Genomic DNA, 26,315 nt, shown 5'->3' on the forward strand with positions numbered 1-26,315 from the left:
TCCTTGTCAGGGTGGCCTGTATTTTATACACTTAAACCGACAGATTTTTTTGTTTTACGTTTGCCCTGTGTATTCACATGCTTTCGCTTCGCTATTAGGTTATAATAATAGTTGTTATATTGTTTCCAGAATCATTTTCTAGAAATGTGTGTGTGTGTGTGCATATTCAGCTTCTGTGTAATTGATAATGTCCTTGATGAGCTTACCTGCTGGTAATAAATTGTTGATGGTAATAATTATAGCAGGGATTTTGTTCATGTTTGCCTTGTAGTGTTACTTGAGTTATTTATAAGTAAATACTGTAGAGTTTTCCCCTCCAGAAGTCTGTTTGTGTGAATGCGTGTCCTCGTGCATGTGTAATATTAATAGCCCACAGTTCGTGTGTAACATGCCTTTGTACTGCTTTTGTATTTTTTTCATTCCTATAGGAGGAGATGATGACGGTAAGTTGGAATTTATGCATGTTAATCTATGTATAATTGAATTGTGCTATTTATAATATGCTTTAAGGAATGCAAACTGACACAAGGCCTATTGTCATCTTGTATCCGTGCAGGCGAAGGCTTCTACAACTGGCTGGAAGGTAACTTTAAAAATGTATTTTTATCTCATCAAATTATTTTTTTAAATCTCTTCAAATTAGCATTATTTTCACTTCAAACACACAATCTATTTTGGAATGAAGCAGTGGTACATCTTGTGTCAGCACTGTTACACCCTACAGTCATTTCCCTGTATGAGACACCACAGGACAGGTAGAAACTTCTAAATGAATTCCACTAGAATGGGGTTATTTAGTCCGTTTCAGAATCAATTGAATGTTACGTGTCATCGTCGAATGCCCCTTAACCACACCACTCAGAACAGCCACTCGCATCCAAACTAATTCAGCCGAGACACTCTCTCTCTTCAACTTTTTCTCTTGACAATGGGTTTTCAACATCTCTCAGGTTGCATCCTAAATGTCATATTTTCCCTATGTCATGCTGCACTACATTTGGGGGCTCTGGTCAAAAGTAGTGCACAATATAGGGAAAAGGGTTATTTATTATAAGTTATTTTTTTTCAGGCAGACAGTGGTGGAAACCTATTGGTGTGTGCTACAAAGAAACCAAACACAGTTCCATTCCTTGGCTCTAGTATAGCGAAGACTATGAAATTAGCCTTTGTTGTGAATGTCCTGTGACGTGCAGACACACTTACTGGACCAAGAGAGGGGACTCTAGTCACTCAAATGCGATGAGTTGACAACACGCACATACACAGTGATGGCAGAATTTTTCTGAACTAGGTGTGGTGTGTGCATGTCTCAAGCTTTATTTTTTCCTCCTCTCTTTCTCACCCTCTCCCTCCCCCCTCTCTCTTCCCATCGCCCCTCTACACACACTCTCTCCCTCCCTTCCTCCCTTCTAGGTCTGTGTTTGGAGAAGAGGGTGTTCTACCGGCTCATCTCTGGTCTCCACAGCAGCATAAACATCCACCTGTGTGCAGAGTACCTATTGGACGGTAGGAAAAACGGACCACTTCCTCTCCATAGATGTCAAAACAGTCACCACCGTTATATGGTCATAGAATTATAATTCTTAGACTCGAGGTGCTTCTTCTATTCTATGGCAATTTTGATGATGAACCATGGCAATTTGCGTGGCGGATTCTATCTCTGGTTGTAGTAATGTGTGTGGTGTATTGGTGTTTGTGTGAAACCAATTGAGCATTTTCTGTATATTTACTCTACTTTTGTAAGTGTTCTTGTATTGGGATACTTTCATATGGGGCTGTTTTATCATTGTATAACTGATTCACTGTGTTTACTTCTTCGTAACGTCAATGCATCAAGGTTTCTAAATCAGTGGTCCCAATTGTTCACCCTAACGTCATCATAACGTTGTGCCAACGTCGATGTAACCCTCACTATTCACTCACTCCTGCTCTCGTCAGAGGGCTGGGGCAAGTCCCTGTGGGGCCCCAATGTGCAGGAGTTCCGCCAGCGCTTCGACCCGGCCGAGACCAAGGGTGAGGGTACGCGGCGCCTCAAGAACCTCTACTTTCTCTACCTGATCGAGCTACGTGCCCTCTCCAAGGTGGCGCCCTACTTTGATCGAGCCTTCGTCAACCTGTACACGGGTGACCGTCAAGAGGACCGAGCCACCAAAGAGTTACTGTTGCAGTTCTTCAACGAGACCAAGTTAGTTTTTTTTATTTATTTCACATACACTACTGTTCAAAAGTTTGGGGTCACTTTGAAATGTTCTTCTTTTTGAAAGAAAAGCAAATTTTTTAACATCAAATTGATCAGAAATACAGTGTAGACATTGTTAATGTTGTAAATGACTATTGTAGCTGGAAACAGAGGATTTTTAATGGAATATCTACATAGGCGTACAGAGGCCCATTATCAGCAACCATCACTCCTGTGTTCCAATGGCCTGTTGTGTTAGCTAATCCAAGTTGATCATTTTTAAAAGGCTAATTGATCATTAGAAAACCCTTTTGCAGTTATGTTAGCACAGCTGAAAACTGTTGTTCTGATTAAAGAAGTAATAAAACTGGCCTTCTTTAGACTAGTTGAGTATCTGGAGCATCAGCATTTGTGGGTTCGATTATAATCTCAAAATGGCCAGAAACAAAGAACTTTCTTCTGAAACTCGTCAGTCTATTTTTGTTCTGTGAAATGAAGGCTATTCCATGGGAGAATTTGATCAATTTGATGTTATTTTAATGGACAAAAAATGTGCTTTTCTTTACAAAACAAGGACATTTCTAAGTGACCCCAAACTTTTGAACAGCAGGGTATATTTTTTAAAGGGATTTTTTTAAATATTTATAGAAGCAATAGTGAGAGAGGAGGGTGACAGTGAAGAAAGATCGAGAGAAGGTGGATACATTTTCTGTAGGCTGGATTCAAACCTATGCCGACACTGTAGACATGCCAGAGGCTGCAGCATTACAGCTAGACCAACCAGGCCACAAGACCAATTGAGTCTTAATAATCTTTTGCCCTACTGAACTCTAGGGCTTCAATGAGACCATGAGTTTCAGTTCAAGTGGTCGGTTTTGACTGTGAATTAGAGTGGATATTGTCTTGGCTTTGAAATAACCGTCTATTCTCGTCTCCCAGAGCTTTCCCAATGCACTTTGACGAGAAGTCCATGTTTGCTGGGCAGAAGATTGAAGCAAAAACGTTGAAGGTGAGTCCACGCATCTCACTGTCATTTCACTATTAGTACCACATAGCAATGCTAACTAACATGCTTATATTTGCCATAAGCAAATCGTAGAATAGGTTTGACCCGTATCTCAATGGTTTGGTCCCTACCATAGCTTTGTACAGTGGGACTTAATTTGGACTGTGGAGAGCAGATGTGTCTATGCAGATTTTTGTGCTAGCTCACTGCACGAGCAGCTAACTAAATGAGCCAGCCGTTCAACAGACAGTGTTTTTTTTATGCACTGTATAATGATTTTGACTCGTCCATTGAACTTGACTTGACACATTGATGATATGGCCTAGTAGACCTACATACTGTACATTTAGCCTGACATGAAGTCATAATAGCTAAGCTAATGACAACTGACTTGGTGTGTGTGTGTGTGTGTGTTGTGTGTTTTAATTCCTCAGCCTCACTGATTATGACTAAATCTGTTCAAATTATACTGAATTAATGCAGGTGTTTGCAGGCTATTTATCCACATTGAGCCTAGCTCATACCCCCACAGAAAGCAAAGCCTGAAACATTCCCGTCTCTCTCGCCCCGTTTTTACCAGGAGGAATTCCGGCTACATTTTAAAAACATTTCCCGGATCATGGACTGTGTGGGCTGCAGTAAATGTCGACTGTGGGGGAAGCTACAGGTACGCCATTTTGTCACCTGTGGACCCATGGTTATTTTTAGCGGTAGTTACCCATTATCCATTGTGCTGTAGTTAGCTGTTATGCAATGAGTGCTATTTGTAGATGTGATCAGACAATTTTTCATTTATTTCTCTTCATATCACGGTTATTTAGTTACATTGCAAATTACAGTGCAACTTGCTTCAGTTTAATACATAATGTAGAAAATATATCTTAAGTTCTTGATGTATGAAGATTTAATTAAAAGGATACTTTTCTGATTTCAAACTGATCCCGGCACATAACACAGGCACCATTTATAAGCAGTAACAATACCCTTAGGACAATAACCAAAACCAGTGAATGTTTTGTAAAGTCAAGAGGAAGAAGCAATATGGAATTGTACCCTATATCGTGGGACAGTGTTAGATCTGATGTATTGGAGAATATTACATACCCGTATCCACATCCAATGTTTTTGAACATTTACTGGATATCAAATATGTTCATAAGGTAAAAAGAGACTCTGAACATTGAAATCTACGCTCCCATGTGGTTCATGGGCGACAATGTTTCAACCCTTTTGTCAGTGTCTCAATCCTGGTCCTGGGGACCCAGGGCACATTTTAGTTTTTGCCTTAAGAAGACACATGATTCCACTAATCATAGACTTGATGATTAGTTGTACCAAAGGGTGCAGGACCAGGATTGAGAAACGTTAAAATAATTATACGCTCATGAAACCTTATCACCAATAAACCACGTGGGATCATGGATTGGCGTGTGTGAGATCTCAGGCTTTCTCACATGATAAACCCATTGCTCCCCGACACCCATTGCAGACCCAAGGGCTGGGCACAGCGTTGAAGATCCTTTTCTCTGAGAAGGAGATCAAGAATCTACCGGAACACAGCCCCTCTAAGGGCTTCCAGCTGACACGGCAGGAGATAGTGGCCTTGCTCAACGGCTTTGGGAGGTTGATACCACTTTTATACATGTTGTCTCTTTATGGCTGGTACTACTGCCTTGGAAACTGGGTGGTGTTCATTAGGGCACACAATGGAAAACATTTTAAAATGGAAAACAAAAATGATAATTTCATGCTGGAAAAAATCCAGATAGTCCTTTGGTTTCAGTCTGTTTTGTTCCCTTTGGTGCGTAATGAACACAGTTGGCCTCATGACGGGGGATTCATATTATTTTCCACTACCCCTACCACCCCTCCCCTAATTGGATTAAACTAAAACAACAACACTTAGGCTTCTACTTCCAGCTTATACACCCTATATACATTTTACGGGCACAATCAATTTGACAATAGTTCTATTTTGTTTGTTTTTAGTCCTGTCCTTCCTCTACCCTCAACCTCTCCCATCTATTTTTGATTTCTATTTGCCATATATTTTTTAACTGTGCTGTTTCACAAAAGTTCTGAACCTATATACATTTTACAGACACAGAATGTTTTGCATCTTGTTATTAGTCCCACCCTTCTGTTCCATTCAACTCCTCCCATCTATATCATAACACCATCCATATTGGATTTCTATTTGCCATATATTTTTCAACTGTGCTGTGATGCTTCACAAAAGTTCTGAACCTTTCTATTCTCATAGTTTCTACAGATTGTAAATCAAAGATAAAATGTTTTGCTAAAAGTATAATATACTTTTTGCAAAAAATTGTATCTTGAATTATTATTATTATTACACTGCTCAAAAAAATAAAGGGAACACTTAAACAACACAATGTAACTCCAAGTCAATCACACTTCTGTGAAATCAAACTGTCCACTTAGGAAGCAACACTGATTGACAATAAATTTCACATGCTGTTGTGCAAATGGAATAGACAACAGGTGGAAATTATAGGCAGTTAGCAAGACACCCCCAATAAAGGAGTGGTTCTGCAGGTGGGGACCACAGACCACTTCTCAGTTCCTATGCTTCCTGACTGATGTTTTGATCACTTTTGAATGCTGGCGGTGCTTTCACTCTAGTGGTAGCATGAGACGGAGTCTACAACCCACACAAGTGGCTCAGGTAGTGCAGCTCATCCAGGATGGCACATCAATGCGAGCTGTGGCAAGAAGGTTTGCTGTGTCTGTCAGCGTAGTGTCCAGAGCATGGAGGCGCTACCAGGAGACAGGCCAGTACATCAGGAGACGTGGAGGAGGCCGTAGGAGGGCAAGAACCCAGCAGCAGGACCGCTACCTCCGCCTTTGTGCAAGGAGGAGCAGGAGAAGCACTGCCAGAGCCCTGCAAAATGACCTCCAGCAGGCCACAAATGTGCATGTGTCTGCTCAAATGGTCAGAAACAGACTCCATGAGGGTGGTATGAGGGCCCGACGTCCACAGGTGGGGTTTGTGCTTACAGCCCAACACCGTGCAGGACGTTTGGCATTTGCCAGAGAACACCAAGATTGGCAAATTCGCCACTGGCGCCCTGTGCTCTTCACAGATGAAAGCAGGTTCACACTGAGCACATGTGACAGACGTGACAGAGTCTGGAGACGCCCGTGGAGAACGTTCTGCTGCCTGCAACATCCTCCAGCATGACCGGTTTGGCGGTGGGTCAGTCATGGTGTGGGGTGGCATTTCTTTGGGGGCCGCACAGCCCTCCATGTGCTCGCCAGAGGTAGCCTGACTGCCATTAGGTACCGAGATGAGATCCTCAGACCCCTTGTGAGACCATATGCTGGTGCGGTTGGCCCTGGGTTCCTCCTAATGCAAGACAATGCTAGACCTCATGTGGCTGGAGTGTGTCAGCAGTTCCTGCAAGAGGAAGGCATTGATGCTATGGACTGGCCCGCCCGTTCCCCAGACCTGACTCCAATTGAGCACATCTGGGACATCATGTCTCGCTCCATCCACCAACGCCACGTTGCACCACAGACTGTCCAGGAGTTGGTGGATGCTTTAGTCCAGGTCTGGGAGGAGATCCCTCAGGAGACCATCCGCCACCTCATCAGGAGCATGCCCAGGCGTTGTAGGGAGGTCATACAGGCACGTGGAGGCCACACACACTACTGAGCCTCATTTTGACTTGTTTTAAGGACATTACATCAAAGTTGGATCAGCCTGTAGTGTGGTTTTCCACTTTAATTTTGAGTGTGACTCCAAATCCAGACCTCCATGGGTTGATAAATTGGATTTCCATTGATTTATTTTTGTGTGATTTTGTTGTCAGCACATTCAACTATGTAAAGAAAAAAGTATTTAATAAGATTGTCTTTCATTCAGATCTAGGATGTGTTGTTTAAGTGTTCCCTTTATTTTTTTGAGCAGTATATTATTATTATTATTATTATAGAATTATTAGTGATTGATTATGACTTTTCAAATCACTAAATATTGCTATCTGCACTGTTAGCTCCAGGTAAATGTTGCAATTCTTCAGCCATTACTGGACCTGTGACCAAAAACAAGCTACATATGGACAGTCCCCCATATATATTACATTCTATTGGTTGCAAGAATTGAAAAATTTGACGTTTTGAATCCGGCATCGTTTTGCGTATCAGTTCATAAACCATGTGTTAAGTAATGTTAGCATCTCTCTCTTTCTCTCACACTCTTTCTCGCGCTTTCTCTGTCTTGCAATTTCAAATTACTATTAGCATGACATTTAGTAAATATTGCCAAATATTGCATAGATTGAGAAACTATTTATGACAATCTATTTCTCTCCCCATCTCCTCCCCCCTTCTGTTTTCTCGCTAGGCTCTCCACAAGCATCCACCAGCTCCATGCTTTCCGTGCCTTGCTGAAGAAGAAGAGGTAACACCCTTCAACAGCACTACCACCTCCTAGCCACCAGGTGGAGCCAGCCCTGAAAGAACTGCAATAGTCTTATTCCTTTCCAGAATAAGACCAAGTTCAGGGACTTCAGGATACACTGAACCCCCATCCCCTCCTCCCTCCTTCCTTCCTTCCTTCTTCCTCTATGTATAAGTCTCCTTCTCTCCCCTTCCTTCTAAATCTAGGTCTCTTTCCATAGAGCGTAGCGCTCAATGTGAGATCTGTACCTCATTTCGTTGTTTTTAAATGTTTGTCTTTACTTTTGAGGGTGAAAGTGTTCACCATTTCAGGCATACTAGTTGTGAGCTAGACCCACGTGTGTGTGTGTGTGTGTGTGTGTGTGTGTGTGTGTACTTGTTTGTCGTTGATCGCCAGTTGCAGCTAAAGGATAACGAGGATTCATTCCATACTTTTACGACCACAAACTTGATAAGCATACTGCTTTTTGCAATCCTAGAGGTGTAACCTTTTTTCTGTGTGAGTGAGTGCATGTATTGAACGAATGTCTATGTGAGCAACTGTCTGCTTTTGTCTGTGCATTTAATTGTGCTGTTTAGGAGTGTTTTTAACATCTCCACGTGGTAATCCAGTCTTTCTGCGCATCACAAATGTATTATATAAAGCCTCATTTAAATGTGAAAAGACACAATCCGCAAATTGTTCATCTGTTGACAACGATAAGCTTGCGTTACTTCTCTCATACCTATTCTATTTGGTGGCAGAACGGTTCATGGTGTTATATTCTTATCCTATTATTTTGTTGGTTTTATGAAAGACGAGACTTGCCAGGGTGACGGCAATCCCAAATGTGTAAGAGGTGTTTTCATGGCAATGAAAAAGCGAAACCAGTGTTTTGTTTCATAGTTCACTTAAATAAGCTATCATCCTGTGAAACTGCCATGTTGGAGAAGAGTACTGTTAAAGTATAATGGAGAATGCAGCCAATGGTGTGGGGGGAAAAAAGCAACTCGAAACAAGCAGTGGGATTTGTTCCCCCATGATGGTCAAGTTCACTGGGGTGTCTTGGTGAGCTTGCCATGTAAATCAATTCAAAATGGATACGTGTAAATCAATTCAAAATGGATACGTGTAAATCAATTCAAAATGGATACGTGTAAATCAATTCAAAATGGATACGTGTAAATCAATTCAAAATGGATACGTGTAATGGCATTTAACGTCACACAACCTTTTTGTACTGTCATACCCTTTAAGGCTTGGACGATACCAGTATCGCGATATTCGTTAGTATCGTACCAAGGAAACAAAACACAAAGCGGATTTAACTTCTTTAGGGAAACAGCCCTAACGTTCCACACACTATACATGTTTTATTTCTGTCTGAAGTAGGTATTTTACCATGTGGACCAAAGATTTTACGTTGCCTTCTTTCTTTTCTATCATGTCAAAGCACATTTGGAGTTTTTCCGCCATATACGTTTTTAGTTTGTGCATCATCACCCCCTTGAGTAACATTGGTTAGAAAATGTCGCAAGCGAAGATTGCCTTATGTGCAAAGATCAAACAATCGGTAGCCATACAATACATGTGTAATACTTTGTAACACATGTTTTGTAAAAGAAAGATCTCTATCCAATCAAACAAAGGTAGACATGGGGTCCAGTAAGTAGGAATTGAGTCAGTGGTAGCTGCCGGATGCTTATGCTAACATAAATAGCAACGCTAATGTCACCTTGAATGTGAACGCTATGGAGATTGAACAAGCTGTTCCTTCTTTGCTTAAAATTAAGGAAATAGACAAGATAAAATATTATCTTAGAGGAAAAGCGTGTGTGTGTTTGTCTGTCTGAGCCTCGCATGCTTTCAAAAACACCAGAACGTCCTGTGCAATCCACTTGTCTGCCTTAAGTTCCAAAAAAGTGTTTTAAAAAAAGCTTGAGCCTGCTTTCTTGGATGAAATCCACCATTTTGTCTCCAATGATCTCTACGCTCTTCTGCTAGCTCTGCCTTTGTAACATTCAGATTCCCCAGAAAGTTGTACTATTTGTAAAAGGAAAATTACTGAACTTTTTTCAAATCAATATGAATATATATATAGTTGCACCTGTATTGATGTGTTCTTATTTGATTATATTTATTTGAACAGAGGAATAAATATTTCTGGTTGTCATTCAAAACTTTTTGTGCATCTTTTCAGATTTGTGCCATGAGCTATTATGTACAAGCACTTTTGGAACAATACTATTTGACCTCACTGTAACAGAAAGGTGTTCTTTATTCCCCTCAAAGCAAGTTCCACTGTGTTGTTTTGTCATTGTTGCCCTTTAATCAGGGACTGATTTATACCTTGGACACTAGGTGGGTGCAATTAATTATCAGGTAGAACAAAAACCAGCAGGCTCTGGACCTCGTACCCCTGCTCTATACGCTTCATTTCATATTTTTAAGTCATTTTTAGCAATAAACCCTGACAAGGGTTCTGTTGTTATTTGGCCTTGTTCTGACCTCATCATGAACGAAATTGTAGACAACGTCGGGGTCAATTCTATTTCAGCTAGTGACTAAATCAAGAACGGTAAGTAAGCTGTCACCACAAATGTCCTTTTATTCATGTTTGTGTCAATACCGACCACAATACAGACAGAAAAGCGGACACAAAATAGAGCATCTGATCAGTGAAACTTTCTTCATTACAAATTACATGAAAAAAAAAACTTCCTGTTTAAAAATATAGAATACAATTTTTTTCACCATTACATCACCAATAAATGAATGTATGTTCATAGTCGTATTTACTGCGGATATAGATATGACGTGATTTTGTATCATTGTTATATACAGGCTTTAGGATATTGATATTGTCTAAGGTCAACTACCTTGATGTATAGGTTTGTGCATGACTTAGTGCTAGCTTATAGTATGGGTTTATTTCACAGGTTTTCTAGATGAATGTCTATATCAGTGGTTCGCAAACTGTGGGGCGGGGGACAGTTTTTTTTGTTTGTTGAGGAACTCAGTCAGGCTTACAACTTACTCTTGAAAGTTGTAATAGTAGAATGCACAAGGCACAATTTTGGGTAGTGTGTCATCCGTCTTCCTCTTGTCATTAATTGCATACCTTCGAGAGCTATTTATAACTTGTCAAAAATGTCCAGACCAACTAGCCCATGTCAGCTAACGGGATGTTCCCCAATGATGGAAGGGGGGCCCGAGTGAAATAGTAATGGAACCACTGGTCTACATTAACACTAGTGGCTGATGGACAAAATACGGATGCTGTCGAGAAGTGTCAAAGTTTACAAAGTGCATTGCGTTGCTGTACAGTGCAGTGTGGACTGGTTCAGAGTTGTGGTCAATTCCATTTTTTATTTTTTTTTGCTTTTCAATTAGGAGAATTTGAATGAATTGAAATGGAATTTACCCCGACCCTGGACTTATGTCTCAGTATGGATGAAGCTCTCCCGTCACCGGTGCCAACCGTTGTTCGTCCGTCCCCTTTTGGACAGTGAAACTGCTGTTGTGGCTGCCCCAGTCGTAGCAGTCTGTAATTAGGCTATAGAAACAAAAGATAAACAAATACTTTAGTTTAAAAATAAAAACCAAACATGAGGAAATCAGTCAATTTAAATAAATTCATTAGGCCCTAATCTAAGGATATCATATGACTGGGAATACAGATATGCATCTGTTGGTCACTGATATCTTAAAAAAGAAAATGGGCCTCACAATGGACCTTAGGATCTGTTTTTTGGTGCATTCAAATTGCCATCTATAAAATGCAATTGTGTTCATTATCCGTAGCTTATGCCTGCCCATACCATAACCCCACTGCCATCATGGGGCACTGTTTACAACGTTGACATCAGCAAACCGCTCACCCACACAACGCCATACACATGGTCTGCGGTTGTGAGGCCTGTTGGACACACTGCCAAATTTTCTAAAATGACGTTGGGGGCGGCTTATGGTAGAGAAATGAACATTCATTCTCTGGCAACAGCTCTGGTGGATGTTCCTGCAGTCAGCATGCCAAATGCACGCTCCCTCAAAACTTGAGACATCTGTGGCATTGTGTTGTGTGAGTAAACGGCACATTTTAGAGTGGCATTTTATTGTCCCCAGCAAAAGGTGCACCTGTGTAATGATCATGCTGTTTAGTCAGATTCTTGATATGCCACACCTGTCAGTTGGCTGGATTACCTTGGCAATGGAGAAATACTCACTAACAGGGATGTAAACAAATTTGTGCACAACATTTGAAATACATATGGAACATTTCTGGGATATTTTATTTCAGCTCATGAAACATGGAACCAACACTTTACCTGTTGTGTTTATATTTTTGTTCAGTGTAGTTATTTCGGTATATCCTTTAAATCTAAAACGTTCTGAAAAGTAACCTATCCCAGTCTTAACTGTACTGTACCTTGTGGAGTTGTTCTGAGGAGGGATGCTCCACGCCAGGTCATCGTCGCTATCGTACCGACGGGGGTTGTCAAAGAAGTAACCTCTGGACGAGAGCACGTGGTTCGGGATCCCTGATCCACTCTGCAAAGACGGAGCATACCGAATAAGCTAAAGAAATCGGTAATGCTTTATTTAAGAGTCCAGTTTAAGCTGGTACTTACCCCAGAATTTAACACAATTAGTAACTACCTGGCATCAAATGGTATTGGCTTACATAGTGACATTAGCGTCAATGAATCCCAGTGAAACCGATGTGTAGAAGGTCCCTGGTTTGGGGCGGCAGGTATCCTAGTGGTTAGAGCATTGGGCCAGTAACCCAAAGGTTGCTGGATCGAATCCCTGAGCTGACAAGGTAAAAAATCGTTCTGCCCCTGAGCAAGGCAGTTAACCCGCTGTTTCCCGGTAGGCCGTCATTGTAAATAAGAATTTGCTCTTAACTGACTTGCCTAGCTAAATAAAGGTTCAAATAAAAAGTGCGAAGCAATTATTAGGTATTTACCGTTTAAACAACTAACTAGCAGGTTAAATTAAAGAGTTTTACAAATCAATCTAACATTTCCAAGCTTCTCTTTCCTTGTCATCTGAACACACACACACCCTGTCCTGTGGCAGCCTGCGGACCCTGAAGAAGAAGACCACCAGGGAGGTTGGCAGCAGTTCCCAGACAAAAAGGATCACCCCGAACACGATGTAGCCAGCGTCCCCCAGAGTGGACCTCAAGTCAGCCTGCACAGAGAGAGAGCGAGAGTGCATTTGTGTTTATCCCTCCAGAGGGTCTTCATTTGTGGCTCGTTGGTGTTAGGCTGTGTTTTCGAGTGTGTTTGTCTGGCGAAATGTATTTGACTTGTCCCACATATACTGTGTTTGTGTCTGTCTGCCTGTCTCGGTGTGTCTGTCTGTCACATTTTTTTCTCTCTGTCCCTCTCTTCTCTCCCTCATTCTGTGTCTGGGATAGCGTGTCATCCTTACCTGGTCGGACACGTTGTACCAGTCGTAGTCGAAAGAGTTGATGGTCTCGATGTTGGTCAGAGCAAGCACCACCAGGTTGTAGCAGGCCCGTGATGCGTACAGCAGAACCACCAGGACGCCAATCAAAGTCACCTGACACACTGACGTTCCCTGCAACCAATGTTGAGGGAGGTCATGAACTACCAATCAGCATTAATATTTCCGAGGGGGTCACAATTTAGTGCTACCGGGTTCACACAATTTCCCACCTCCAAAATAAATAAAGACATTCAATTAATTGAATTGAACTGCTTTTTAAATTGACCTTAAATCTTATATGCTGTGTCCTACTTTCAGAAAACCATAGAGCAGACCTAGACAATCTTAAGTATGTAGCTGTATGTATCAAGTGTCTCAGAGAAGGAGTGCTGATTTAGGATCGCATGGACAGGCAAGACCTGATCCTGGATCAGCAATCCTACTCTGAGATGCTTGATACAGCCCTGTATCTACAAGTTCTGAAGGTCCTACCTTGGACTCGAGGTATATGCTGGCCAGGGACATCTTAGCCACCTTGTAAAGGCAGATGGACAGCGAGACGGCGCAGAGCACGAAGAGCGTATCGTTGATGGTGACTCTGACCAGGACGATGGTCTTGACCTCGGTGGCGGTCATCTTAACCAGCAGGGCACAGGCCAGGTTGACCACCAGGAAGAGAAGACTGACCGCTAAGAAGACCAGGTAGAGAGGGAGCCTGCAGAAGGAAAGATATGGAAGGGGGAGGGGGGTCTAAAACACTGCAATACATACCACATGAAATGAATAAAATCTCTGGGCCCTAGTTACAGCCTTTGAGATATGTGAGGGTCCTGTATAAGGAGAGGAAGAGATGGGGAAAAAGCCTACTTACTTGTATTTAAGGAGCTCTGGGGTATACTTGGACTTTGCCTTGAAGTAAACCTGTTTTGGGTGACATAAGAAAGCAAGTTATACTTTGGATATTTTCCCAATGTTCTTTAAGAATTTGCTCCAAAGATAACAACAAACAATCAACAATGTGGCCGCTCAGCTGAAGAACCAGGAAATGAATTGATTCTGTCTCCAGAGCAGATATATTTGAAGGGATCCCGAAGAATTCCAAACAAATTGGACCCTTTTTTCACTATGTAGACTGAGTAAATAGCACAAAAAGAAACCCATGACGTTTGTCTGCTGTTGACATCACGAGGCCCTACTGTATTATATTTAATAGTCATGTGTGAAGGGAAACAAATGCTGCGAATAGATGTAGCATTGTGTCTCTAACTGGCTATACAGAACAGTGGGCATGAGAATGTCAAGCAAGTGTGTGATTGCTGGTGTCCGGAGACAAGGGCTGTGTAAATCTCTATTGTGGGCCACCCCTCTGAGCCGGGTTCTTCTTAAGGTTTCCTTCCTCCTAGGGAGTTTTTCCTGCCCTGTGCTTTTGCTTCTGCTTTGCTTGCTCTTTGGGGTTTAAGCCGGGTAAATGTAAAGCACTTTGTGATAACTGCTGATGTGAAGAATCTATATAAAATAATTTCTAAAACGCCAGATCCTCTATTTAAGTCTATTACAATTTAATTTCGTGCTTCTGATAATGATTAATCATCTACACTGAACAAAAATATAAACGCAACATGTAAAGTGTTGGTCCCATGTTTCATCAGCTGAAATAAAATATCCCAGAAATGTTTAGCACATAATGCATATTTCTCTTAGATTTTGTGCACAAATTTGTTTACTTTCATGTTAATGAGAATTTCTCCTTTGCCAAGATAATCCATCCACCTGACAGGTGTGGCATATCAAGAAGCAGATTAAACAGCATCATCATTATACAGGTGCACCTTGTGCTGGGGACAATAAAAAGGTAACTCTAAAATGTGCAGTTTTGTCAAACACCACAATGCCATCGATGTCTCAAGTTGGCATGCCGATTGCAGTAATGTCCACCAGAGCTGTTGCCAGAGAATTTAATCGTTTCTCTACCATAAGCCGCCTCCAATGTCGTTTTCGAGAATTTGGCCATACGTACAACCGGCCTCACAACCGCAGACCACGTGTAACCACGCCAGCCCAGGACCTCCACCTCCGGCTTCTTCAGCTGCGGGATGGCCTCAAAAGAGCCACCCGGACAGCTGATGAAACTGGGTTTGCATAACCAAAGAATTTCTGCACAAACTGTCAGAAACCGTGTCAGGGAAGCTGATCTGCGTGTTCGTCGTCAACACCGGGGTCTTGACCTGACTGCAGTTCGACGTCGTAACTGACTCCAGTGGGCAAATGCTCACCTTCGATGGCCACTGGCACACTGGGTAAGTGTGCTCTTCACGGATGAATCCCGGGTTTCAACTGTACCGGGCAGATGGTGTCTTGTGGGCGAGCAGTTTGCTGATGTCAACATTGTGAACAGAGTGCCCCATGGTGGCAGTGGGGTTATTGTATGGGCAGGCAAAAGCTAATAACAACAAACACAATTGCATTTTATCGATGGCAATTTGAATGCACAGAGATAACATGACGAGATCCTGAGGCCCATTGTTGTACCATTCATCTGCCGCCATCACCTCCTGTTTCAGCATGATAATGCCCCATGTCGCAAGGATCTGTACACAAATCCTGGAAGCTGAAAATCTCCCAGTTCTTCCATGGCCTGCATACTCACCAGACATGTCACCCATTGAGCATGTTTAGGATGTTCTGGATCGACGTGTACAACAGCGTTTCCAGTTCCCACCAATATCCAGCATCTTCGCACAGCCATTGAAGAGGAGTGGGACATAATCCACATGCCACAATCAACAGCCTGATCAACTCTGTGCAAAGGAGGTGTGTCCCACTGCATGAGGCAAATGGTGGTTACACCAGATACTGACTGGTTCTCTCATCCATGACCCTACCTTTTTTTAAAGGAATTTGTGACCAACAGATGGATATATAAACTCCCAGTCATGTGAAATCCATAGATTAGGGCCTAATGAATTTATTTGATTGACTGATTTCCTTATATGAACTGTAACTCAGTAAAATCTTGGAAATTGTTGCATGTTGTGTTTATATTTTTGTTCCCTGTATCTAAAAGCAGCATGACTTCTTGTCTGACCCATATTGCCCACACCTCACCACAGCGCCCGCTTTGATATATTGTAAATAACTAGCGGTATGAATATATAATTGCCAAATGTTGTGTGCACGTTGCACAATGAGGTGGCAGTGCGAAGCTACTAAATTAGGAAAACGCTGCTAATCTTCCTTTGCGGGGGCTTCATACCTTTACACTCCTGTCTTTCTTGAGCCGCCCCCTCCTTCCCACTGCCTTCACGACCCTTCCACCACTTACCTCTTCTATGGGAGCTTTCCCCATAGGATTGTATATCCCACCTATTGGGGATGCCACCATTTCAACAATATCGGAAATAACAGTCCACAGCTATTCTGTTTACACAACACTCACACATCAATGTATAATCATATTAATTCCCTTAACTACTACCTAGACACTGAGGCTATTTACAACATATAGCATCCAACCGTAATCCACATTTTGGACCCCAATGGACCCTCAAAATGGGCCCAATATGGCTCTTGTGGCCTCATGAGACCCCCCATTCCCTCAATGTGGCCCCTGGGAGCGCATCCTCACCTGGGCGCAGTAGAGGTTCATGAGGCTCAGCGTGAAGAACTGCAGGCAGACGGGGAAGCAGTAGAGCAGCCAGAAGGCGAAGGGCCCCAGCGTGTTGGCCGTGACGCAGTCGCGGAAGTAGAAGGAGAAGAGGAGGGCGCGCAGCGCGGCCCACAGCAGACACAGGAAGAGGAAGGCCGTCTGGTAGCTGAAGCGCTTGTGTCGGTATCGGAGCACCAGCCACAGCTGGGCATAGATGAAGGCAAAGAGGAGAGAGTAGAAGACGGTGTAGGCCACCGTGAGGCCAAGCTTGACGTAGGGCGGGATGGCCGGGGCCATGGTGGGCGGGGGAGGCAGGGAGCCGTTACCGGCTGCTGCCGTCGTGAATGCCGGCTCTGGTGCCGCTGACATCCCCACGACGGTGCTTTTCTCCACCACCTGGGATGATGACTCCAGGGACATGTCCATCGCCTCTCCATTCATCCTCTGTTCCTCAACGAGGGAGAGAAAGAAGGGAATCCTTTTTTCTTCTCTCTCAGGCAATGTGTGGCTGGTAGAGACGATATCTCCTCTCCATGGAGTCTTTGCTTCAGACTCACAGCTCTGCTGTCTGACTCAACGAGAGGGAGGGAGACAAAGGAGGGAGGAGAGGGGGAAAAGAGACACTCCCCTCTTTTTTGCCGGTGCTCCTACGGAGAGTGGTTGGAGGCAATGTCACATGATCGTGGCTCGGAGCGTTTCATTGGTCGGGGGCTCGGCAGGAGGCTGTGATGCATTTGAAGAGGATGGAGGGAGGGTACAGATGGATCGAGAAAAAGAGAGAGAGAGAGAGGGAGGGAGGAAGCGAGAGGTGCACTGACTGTACCTTAGACCACGTGCTGGAGGGACCTGTCATCTGCTCCCGCCCCCCTCTTCTGTCATAGACAGCATCATCATGCAGCCTGTGCCAACTGTTTTTCGCCCCTCCCCCATTTGTTTCTCCTCATTTCTTATTTCCTCCATCCATACAGAAGGTTGTGTAATGGATGCATCACAGTGATGGTGGGTGCTTTAAATATGTCAGTTAACCACTTGGCTGAGTAAGAACTTTGTCCACAAATGTACCCACAATTCTATTATACGCTGGGTGTACAAAACATGACAGACTGACCAGGTGAATCCAGGTGAAAGCTATGATCTCTTATTGATATCACCTGTTAAATCCACTTCAATCAGTATAGATGAAGGGGAGGAGACAGGTTAAAGAAGGATTTTTAAGCCTTGAGACAATTGAGACATGGATTGTATGTGTGCCATTCAGAGGGTAAATGAGCAAGACAAAATTCTAAGTGTCTTTGAACGGGGTATGGTTATAGGTGCCAGGTGCACCGGTTTAACCAGTGTGTCAAGAACTGAAACGCTGCTGGGTTTTTCACACTCAACAATTTCCCTTGTGTATCAAGAACGGTGCATCACCCAAAGGACATCCAGTCATCTTGACACAACTGTGGGAAACATTGGAGTCAACATGGGCCAGCATCCCTGTGGAACGCTTTTGAAACCTTGTGGAGTCCATGCCTCTACGAATTGAGGTTGTTCTGAGGGTAAAACCGGGTGTAACTCAATATTTTGTACACTCAGTGTGTATCCTGCCTAGTGGCACTATTGAGCGTTGGCCGCATGATGATTATATTTTTGACTATTCAGCATCAGATAAGAAATGACTGAGGATGTGTTTTTGGTATAACATATTATAAGCCTACTATGCTACAGTATTTTTTGGTTCTCTGTGTCTCCGGATTCACAGACACCCATATGTCACCTATGTATATTTTGACATGTCCTATTGATTCACGAGACACCCTCTACAACCACTGTGATTATTATTTGACCCTGCTTGTCATCTATGAACGTTTGAACATCTTGAAGAACGATTTGGCCTTAATGGCCATGTACTGTTATAATCTCCACCCGGCACAGCCAGAAGAGGACTAACCACCCCTCATAGCCTGGTTTCTCTCTATGGTTCTTCCTGCATTGTTTGCTGTTTGGGGTTTTAGCCTGGGTTTCTGCATAATGCCTTTGTGTCATCTGCTGATGTAAAAAGGGCTTTATAAATACATTTGCTTGATTGATTATTTCTCTTTTTATTATGCGCTATAATTTGCCATTTACTTTGAAACATATTCTCCTTATGATTTTTTTTAGATTGTTGTGTCTCAATGAGCACTAGGCTATAAATAGGATTTAAGTGCAATATTCAGGTCACTGAGGAAGACATCAGCTTGATGTCGAAACGTCACTCACCTGTCCACATCCTGTACAATGGATTAAAGTGAGCAATAAGAAATCACTCTGCCTTTTTACCTCGAATTAGTCCTTTTGGATGATTTTCTTGGTAAGCCATTCTCGTGATTTTTGTCATTGTTGTTGAGCACCCTTCATTTCCTTTGTTTGCTGAAGCGCGAAGGCCCACCTGAACTCTATGCTACAGTATAATGCATGCTATTATATTCTGTTATATAAAATACGAATTAATCATTGTGGTCTTGCGAAACATTGATTCTGCTTTATTCTTACTTTACTAAACCAGCACCATTGTGAGAACGGACAATCGTCTAATAATAATAATAATAAGTGATGTGTATGACTATTAGGCGTAGGCAACAGAACTTGATCAGAGTTATTTTAAGCGATGTAAGCGCCCTCAGAATCATGGAGCTGAAAGGACAGCACCGTAACCAAGTGCTCACATATCGCCCTGAATTCCACTGTGCAAGAGGCGGTCCGTGGAGTGTTATGAACTTCAAGGCAGACACGCAGTGAATTTGGATCCTAGATCTCGTTGGTGCGATGATAAGGTTCATGTGGTGGATCAGTTCGTCTGCATACGCAATAGAGGTGGTGCGTTTCTGTAAACTAAGCACCCAGACAGTAGGGCGAGTTCAAGTGTGTCGTACGTGGGCCCCAAGCCCATAACGAATTGTTTTGAGGACAGCCGTTTCTAGCACATGGTAGAGTTTTCTGTGGATGGTCTTGTTACGTCGGATTTGGTCTGACCGATCGACTGGCCTTTGCACACAAGCCTACAGTATTCATCATTTGCGCCACCGCCAGAGAGAGAGAGACAGGGAAGAAACCACCGTTTACCTACCTACAGTGCATTCAGACCCTTTCCCCTTTTTCCATATTTTGTTATGTTCCTCTTATTCTAAAATTGATTAAATACATGTTTTCCCTCATCAATCTACACACAATATCCCATAATGACAAAGCGAAAACAGGTTCTTAGACATTGTGCAAATTAATTAAAAAAACTCTAACAGAAATACCTTATTTACATACGTATTCACACCCTTTTGCTATGATACTCAAAATTGAGCTCATGTGCATCCTGTTTACATTGATCATCCTTAAGATATTTCTACAACTTGATTAGAGTCCACCTGTGGTAAATTCAATTGATAGAAAATGATTTGAAAAGCCACACACCTGTCTATATAAGGTCCCACAGCTGATCCCACGGTGCATGTCACAGCAAAAACCAAGCCATGAGGTCGAAGGAATTGTCCGTAGAGCTCAGAGACAGGATTTGGTCAAGGCACAGATCTGGGGAAGGGTACCAAAACATTTCTGCAGCATTGAAGGTCCCCAAGAACACAGTGGCCTCCATCATTCTTAAATGGAAGAAGTTTGTAAGCACCAAGACTCTTCCTAGAGCGGGCCGCTTGGCCAAAATGAGCAATCGGGGGAGAAGGGCCTTGGTCAGACCAAGAACCTGATGGTCACTCTGACAGAGCTCCAGAGTTCCTCTGTGGAGATGGGAGAACCTTCCTGCAGCACTCCAATCAGGCCTTTATGGTAGATTGGCCAGACGGAAGCCACTCCTCAGTAAAAGGCATGAAAGTCCGCTTGGAGTTTGCCAAAAAGCACCTAAAGAACTCTCAGACCTTGAGAAACAAGATTCTCTGGTTTGATGAAACCAAGATTGAACTCTTTGGCCTGAATGCCAAGTGTCACGTCTGGAGGAAACATGGCATCATCCCGGGCACCATCCAGGATCGAGGGAAAGATGAACGGAGCAAAGTACAGAGAGATACTTGATGAAAACCTGCTCCAGAGTGCTCAGGATCTCAGACTGGGGCAAAGGTTCACTTTCCAATAGGACAACAATCCTAAGCACACAGCGCGACTCAGTCAAATAAATTATCAATAGTCAAATATTTTATTAGGACGAGCAATGAGGTAAGGTAAGGCGGGCAAGGCCTCTAAGGCCCGCCTAGGCCCCTAAGGCCTGACCATAATGCCGGCCCTGTCAATAGGCACTTATCACAGTAAGAGGCTGTTCCTTCTCTAGCTAGAACAAAAGACTACCTGCTATGTGCCGACCTGGTACCGATGAACCTGCCGTTTCTACTTGTAGAATCGGCAGTGGCAAAACAACTTGACTTTGAGCCAATCAGAGCTCGAACATCCATGTGGGGTAGCCGACAGGCGTGACAAGTAAAAAGGAAAAACCAGGGCATTATTTTCCGGCCTAATTTAATTGTTCTAACTAAAACAATAAAACAACATAATGCACTTTTTTTTTTATAGAGCAAGACTTTACATCTAGCAATGGAGTTTTGTGCTGGAAGAAGGATTTTTTTTGTTAGGCTAGTTACCTAGTAATTATTGAGCAAGGCAGCCATACACACTTCATATGAAACAAATGGGGTGGTAAGTGCAGCACAATGTAGCACTAAATGCTTTACCAAGCTAGCTCTCTCTGTAGCTAGTAATATTATAATTAAATCACAATGGATTCGTTTCCATTAAGCATCTGCTGTAGCTGGGTGCTGAGAGTCAATACAGTGTCTTTACTTTACCTAGCTAGCTAGCACAACAGCTTGCTAATGAATAATGCTAGCTACAACTGCATCTATGGGCAGTATGCGATTATGGAGAATGAATTAAATTGTTTCTTTGTCATCTTCCTAGCTTGTTATCTAGCTGTGGCCATATGGCTAGTATCATCAAGGGCTTTGTACAACAGCAACATTAGTGCCGTTAGCTAGCTAGCAAACATAGACTAGACCTTAAAGCAACACACACAGACATGCATTGCCAAACAACGCTACTGCCACCTTCTGGTTTGGAGTGGCTGATGACTTCAAGGTCTTTGCTGTGTCAACACAAAAGAGATTGACTGCTGATTCAGATTGTGCCTTTTACTGTAACACAACAACATTTGGAAAAAGTCAAGGGGTGTGAATACTTTCTGAAGGCACCGTAAACAGCAACATTCACAATTGCCGAATACAAATGCTTGCATGGTAAATACAAGATAAATATAAGTCACAAAAAAAAAATGTATTAAAGGATCTTGCTATACAAGATGAACATAAGTAACACATCGATTTTCATTTAAAAGCCTACTTATGCCAGTACAAAACTGTACTTCTTGCTTTTGGGAGGTAAAGACCTGTATCACGACCCAGGATATGACCCAGATACAGACACAGGAGGCAGATAGTGCGTTTCTCAGATGATTTATTGTTAACACGGGGCAGACAAAGGGCAGGTCGAGGACAGGCAGGGGTTCGTAATTACAGTTGAAGTCGGAAGTTTACATACACCTTAGCCAAATACATTTGAACTCAGTTTTTCACAATTCCTGACATTTAATCCTAGTAACAATTCCCTGTCTTCAGTCAGTTAGGATCACCACTTTATTTTAAGAATGGGAAATATCAGAATAATAGTAGAGAGAGTGATTTATTTCAGCTTTTATTTCTTTCATCACATTCCCAGTGGGTCAGAAATGTCCATACACTCAATTAGTATTTGGTAGCGTTAACTTTAAATTGTTTATCTTGGGTCAAACGTTCCGGGTAGCCTTCCACAAGCTTCCCACAATAAGTTGGGTGAATTTTGGCCCATTCCTCCTGACGGAGCTGGTGTAACTGAGTCAGGTTTGTAGGCCTCCTTGTGTAACCGATGTGAAATGGCTAGTTAGTTAGTGCGCGCTAATAGCGTTTCAATCGGTGACGTCACTCGCTCTGAGACCTGAAGTGGTTGTTCCCCTTGCGTTGCAAGGGCCGCGGCTTTGCGATGCTTCGTGGCTGTCAGTTGTTGATGTGTGCAAGGGTCCCTGGTTCGAGCCCGGGTTGGGGCGAAGAGAGGGACGGAACCTACACTGTTACACTGTTACCACAACTTTGGAAGTATATTTGGGGTCATTGTCCATTTGGAAGACCCATTTGCGACCAAGCTTTAACTTTCTGACTGATGTCTTGAGATGTTGCTTCAATATATCCACATAATTTTTCTTCTTCATGATGCCATCTATTTTGTGAAGTGCACCAGTCCCTCCTGCAGCAAAGCACCCACACAACATGATGCTGCCACCCCCCATGCTTCATAGTTGGGATTGTGTTCTTCAGCTTGCAAGCCTCCCCCTTTCTCCTCCAAACATAATGATGGTCATTATGGCCAAACAGTTCTATTGTTGTTTCATCAGACCAGAGGACATTTCTCCAAAAAGTACGATCTTTGTCCCCATGTGCAGTTGCAAACCGTAGTCTGTCTTTTTTATGGCGGTTTTGGAGCAGTGACTTCTTCCTTGCTGAGTGGCCTTTCAGGTTATGTCGATATAGGACTCGTTTTACTGTGGATTTAGATACTTTTGTACTTGTTTCCTCCAGCATCTTCACAAGGTCCTTTGCTGTTGTTCTGGGATTGATTTGCACTTTTTGCACCAAAGTAAGTTCATCTCTAGGAGACTGTATGCGTCTCCTTCCTGAGCGGTATGACGGCTGCGTGGTCCCATGGGCATTATACTATTGTTTGTACAGATGAACGTGGTACCGTCAAGCGTTTGTAAATTGCTCCCAAGGATGAACCAGACTTGTGGAGGTCTACAATTGTTTTTTTTTTAGGTCTTGGCTGATTTCTTTAGATTTTCCCATGATGTCAAGCAAAGAGGCACTGAGTTTGAAGGTAGGCCTTGAAATACATCCACAGGTACACCTCCAATGGACTCAAATGATGTCAATTAGCCTATCAGAACTTCTAAAGCCATGACATCATTTTATGGAATGTTCCAAGCTGTTTAAAGGCACAGTCAACTTAGTGTATGTAAACTTCTGACCCACTGGAATTGTGAAATAATCTGTCTGTAAACAATTGTTGGAAAAATAACTTGTGTCATGCACAAAGTAGATGTCCTAACCGACTTGCCAAAACTCTATTTTGTTAACAAGAAATTTGTGGAGTGGTTGAAAAACGATGTCAGAGAGATATGTATACTGTAGCTAAGAACGTAATACTACGTATATGTTGTGTAGTAAGCTGTTAGTAGCACATGTGCCCTAATAATTTGGTCTATTTTCACCAATGCGGTATTGTAAACACATCGTTCATGACCGGTGTGTGCTTGTTTGCCTATAACCTGTTTTAGAGAAATGTAATCATCGAATATTGTAAGAGCTTTCACTGTCTGTTTATATGTAAGAACGGCCCTTGTTCTGAATTCTGTCGCTTTACATTTCAAAAGTGCTGAACAAATAGTTAATATTGACTATGTCCGTGTTCTCTCGCTCATTGTCTTAACCAACATTATGGATAGCCTCTTATCCGCTTGTCATCCCCTTATGCCATAGTTTGTACATTTCAATTGTCAGTAGAAAACACATTTGTTTAAGCATGTCAGCCTTATGAGCAGTTTTTTTTTAAAGGCAGTAAATGAGGCTGAATGAACTGTAGCAGTGGTAAGTTGTTGGGACTGCTGTTGGAACTCTGCTGTTGGGACAGCTTTATAAAGGACCTAACAGTTTGTGGGCACCGTTTGTAACCGTTATGATGCAATTAATGTATTGTTTAATGTTGTGTTGTGGCTTTCCTGGCATGCATCCCACATTTTTGGGGTTTGCCCCACCAAGATTTACATGCTAAAATCGCCACTGCTCAATTGCATCTGACTGCGCAATCCACTGTCTCATCAGCCCAGGACATTTATAAACTTGATCCCCACTATAAAAAGCATCTAGACATCATCTAAAATGTATTTTAGACTAACATTTCGTTTTCAACAGCTGAGATTTGTATAAAGCTTGCTGCCTGTCTCTTCAACATTTGCAACATTGTTTCAATATTCAAATTGGATCTCCAGCTGTCCCATAGTAATGAATGTGTCGGGAGTCGGGATGAGACCTGCAGGCAGCTTTTCTCCGCCAGTCGAAATCATGAATCAGCATCATTTTTATGGATATATACAAATAACTATTAATAGAAAAGCTAGTTTGCAGTCTTTCCAGGTGTCTTTCCAGTGATTCTGTTAGCCGTGTTGTTGGCTAGCTCATTTGAACAAGTGTTTTTTATTTATTTTTATTTCACCTTTATTTAACCAGGTAGGCCAGTTGAGAACAAGTTCTCATTTACAACTGCGACCTGGTCAAGATAAAGCAAAGCAGTGCGACAAAAACAACAACACAGAGTTACACAAACAAACATACAGTCAATAACACAAATGAAAGAAAAATAGAAAAATCAATGTACAGTGTGTGCAATGTAGAAGAGTAAGGATGTAGGCAATAAATACGCCCTAGAGGTGAAAATAATGACAGTTTAGCATTAATACTGGAGTGATAGATGTGCAGATGATGATGTGCAAGTAGAGATACTGGGGTGCAAAAGAGCAAGAGGGTAAGTAATAATATGGGGATGAAGTAGTCGGGTGTGCTATTTACAGATTGGCTGTGTACAGGTACAGTGACCGGTAAGCTGCTCTGACAGCTGATGCTTAAAGTTAGAGAGGGAGATATAAGTGTCCAGCTTCAGTGATTTTTGCAATTTGTTCCAGTCATTGGCAGCAGAGAACTGGAAGGAAAGGCGGCCAAAGGAAGTGTTGGCTTTGGGGATGACCAGTGCATTGTACCTGCTGGAGCGCGTGCTATGGGTGGGTGTTGCTATGGTGACCAGTGAGCTGAGATAAGGCTGGGCTTTACCTAGCAAAGACTTATAGATGACCTGGAGCCAGTGGGTTTGGCGACGGATATGTAGCGAGGACCAGCCAATGAGAGCATACAGGTCGCAGTGGTGGGTAGTATATGGGGCTTTGGTGATAATTTGGATGGCACTGTGATAGACTACATCCAGTTTGCTGAGTAGAGTGTTGGGTGCTATTTTGTAAATTACATTGCCGAAGTCAAGGATTTGTAGGATAGTCAGTTTTACGAGGGTATGTGTGGCGGCATGAGTGAAGGAGGCTTTGTTGCGAAGTAGGAAGCCGATTCTAGATTTAATTTTGGATTGGAGATGCTTAATGTGAGTCTGGAAGGAGAGTTTACAGTATAACCAGACACCTAGGTATTTGTAGTTGTCCACATATTCTAGGTCAGAACCGTCCAGAGTAGTGATGCTAGTCGGGCGGGAGGGTGCGGGTAGCAATCGGTTCAAGAGCATGCACTTAGTTTTACTAGCATTTATAAGCAATTGGAGGCCACGGAAGGAGTGTTGTATGGCATTGAACCTCGTTTGGAGGTTTGTTAGCACAGTGTCCAAAGAAGGGCCAGATGTATACAGTGTCCTGAGGAGAGAGCACATTTTCTAAGCCAGGTGAAATCGCTCATCATTAGCTCATTGTTATGGCTGTATCCAAATAAATGTCAGTAGAAAACAGTTTAAACAAATGCAAATGCAGCTA

General features: G+C 42.6%; 2 protein-coding genes across 3 annotated transcripts in view; one reads left to right on the forward strand and one right to left on the reverse strand.

Moving 5' to 3' along the window:
• Positions 1-9,770, forward strand: part of LOC106564835 (ERO1-like protein beta) — a 31,988-nt gene extending 22,218 nt beyond the window's left edge. For both annotated transcript variants that reach the window (XM_014131270.2, XM_014131271.2), the window contains exons 9-16: positions 429-443; positions 557-583; positions 1,414-1,506; positions 1,939-2,185; positions 3,119-3,188; positions 3,766-3,852; positions 4,675-4,808; positions 7,555-9,770. In XM_014131270.2, the coding sequence (XP_013986745.1) occupies positions 429-443; positions 557-583; positions 1,414-1,506; positions 1,939-2,185; positions 3,119-3,188; positions 3,766-3,852; positions 4,675-4,808; positions 7,555-7,615 (734 nt within the window). In that variant the 3' untranslated portion in view covers positions 7,616-9,770. The remainder of the gene's footprint in view (positions 1-428; positions 444-556; positions 584-1,413; positions 1,507-1,938; positions 2,186-3,118; positions 3,189-3,765; positions 3,853-4,674; positions 4,809-7,554) is intronic.
• A 408-nt stretch (positions 9,771-10,178) lies between these two features.
• On the reverse strand, positions 10,179-17,525 carry LOC106564834 (G protein-coupled receptor 137Ba). The gene is made up of 7 exons (XM_014131269.2): positions 16,673-17,525; positions 13,919-13,968; positions 13,540-13,762; positions 13,030-13,179; positions 12,658-12,786; positions 12,020-12,141; positions 10,179-11,146 (listed from the first exon to the last, which is right to left on the reverse strand). The coding sequence occupies exons 1-7, from the start codon at positions 17,132-17,134 to the stop codon at positions 11,035-11,037; spliced, it is 1,248 nt and encodes a 415-aa protein (XP_013986744.1). The 5' UTR covers positions 17,135-17,525; the 3' UTR covers positions 10,179-11,034.
• Between the last annotated feature and the right edge of the window lie 8,790 nt (positions 17,526-26,315).

Source organism: Salmo salar, chromosome ssa12 (genome assembly GCF_905237065.1).
Source record: "Salmo salar chromosome ssa12, Ssal_v3.1, whole genome shotgun sequence".
Taxonomy (NCBI): Eukaryota; Metazoa; Chordata; class Actinopteri; order Salmoniformes; family Salmonidae; genus Salmo; species Salmo salar.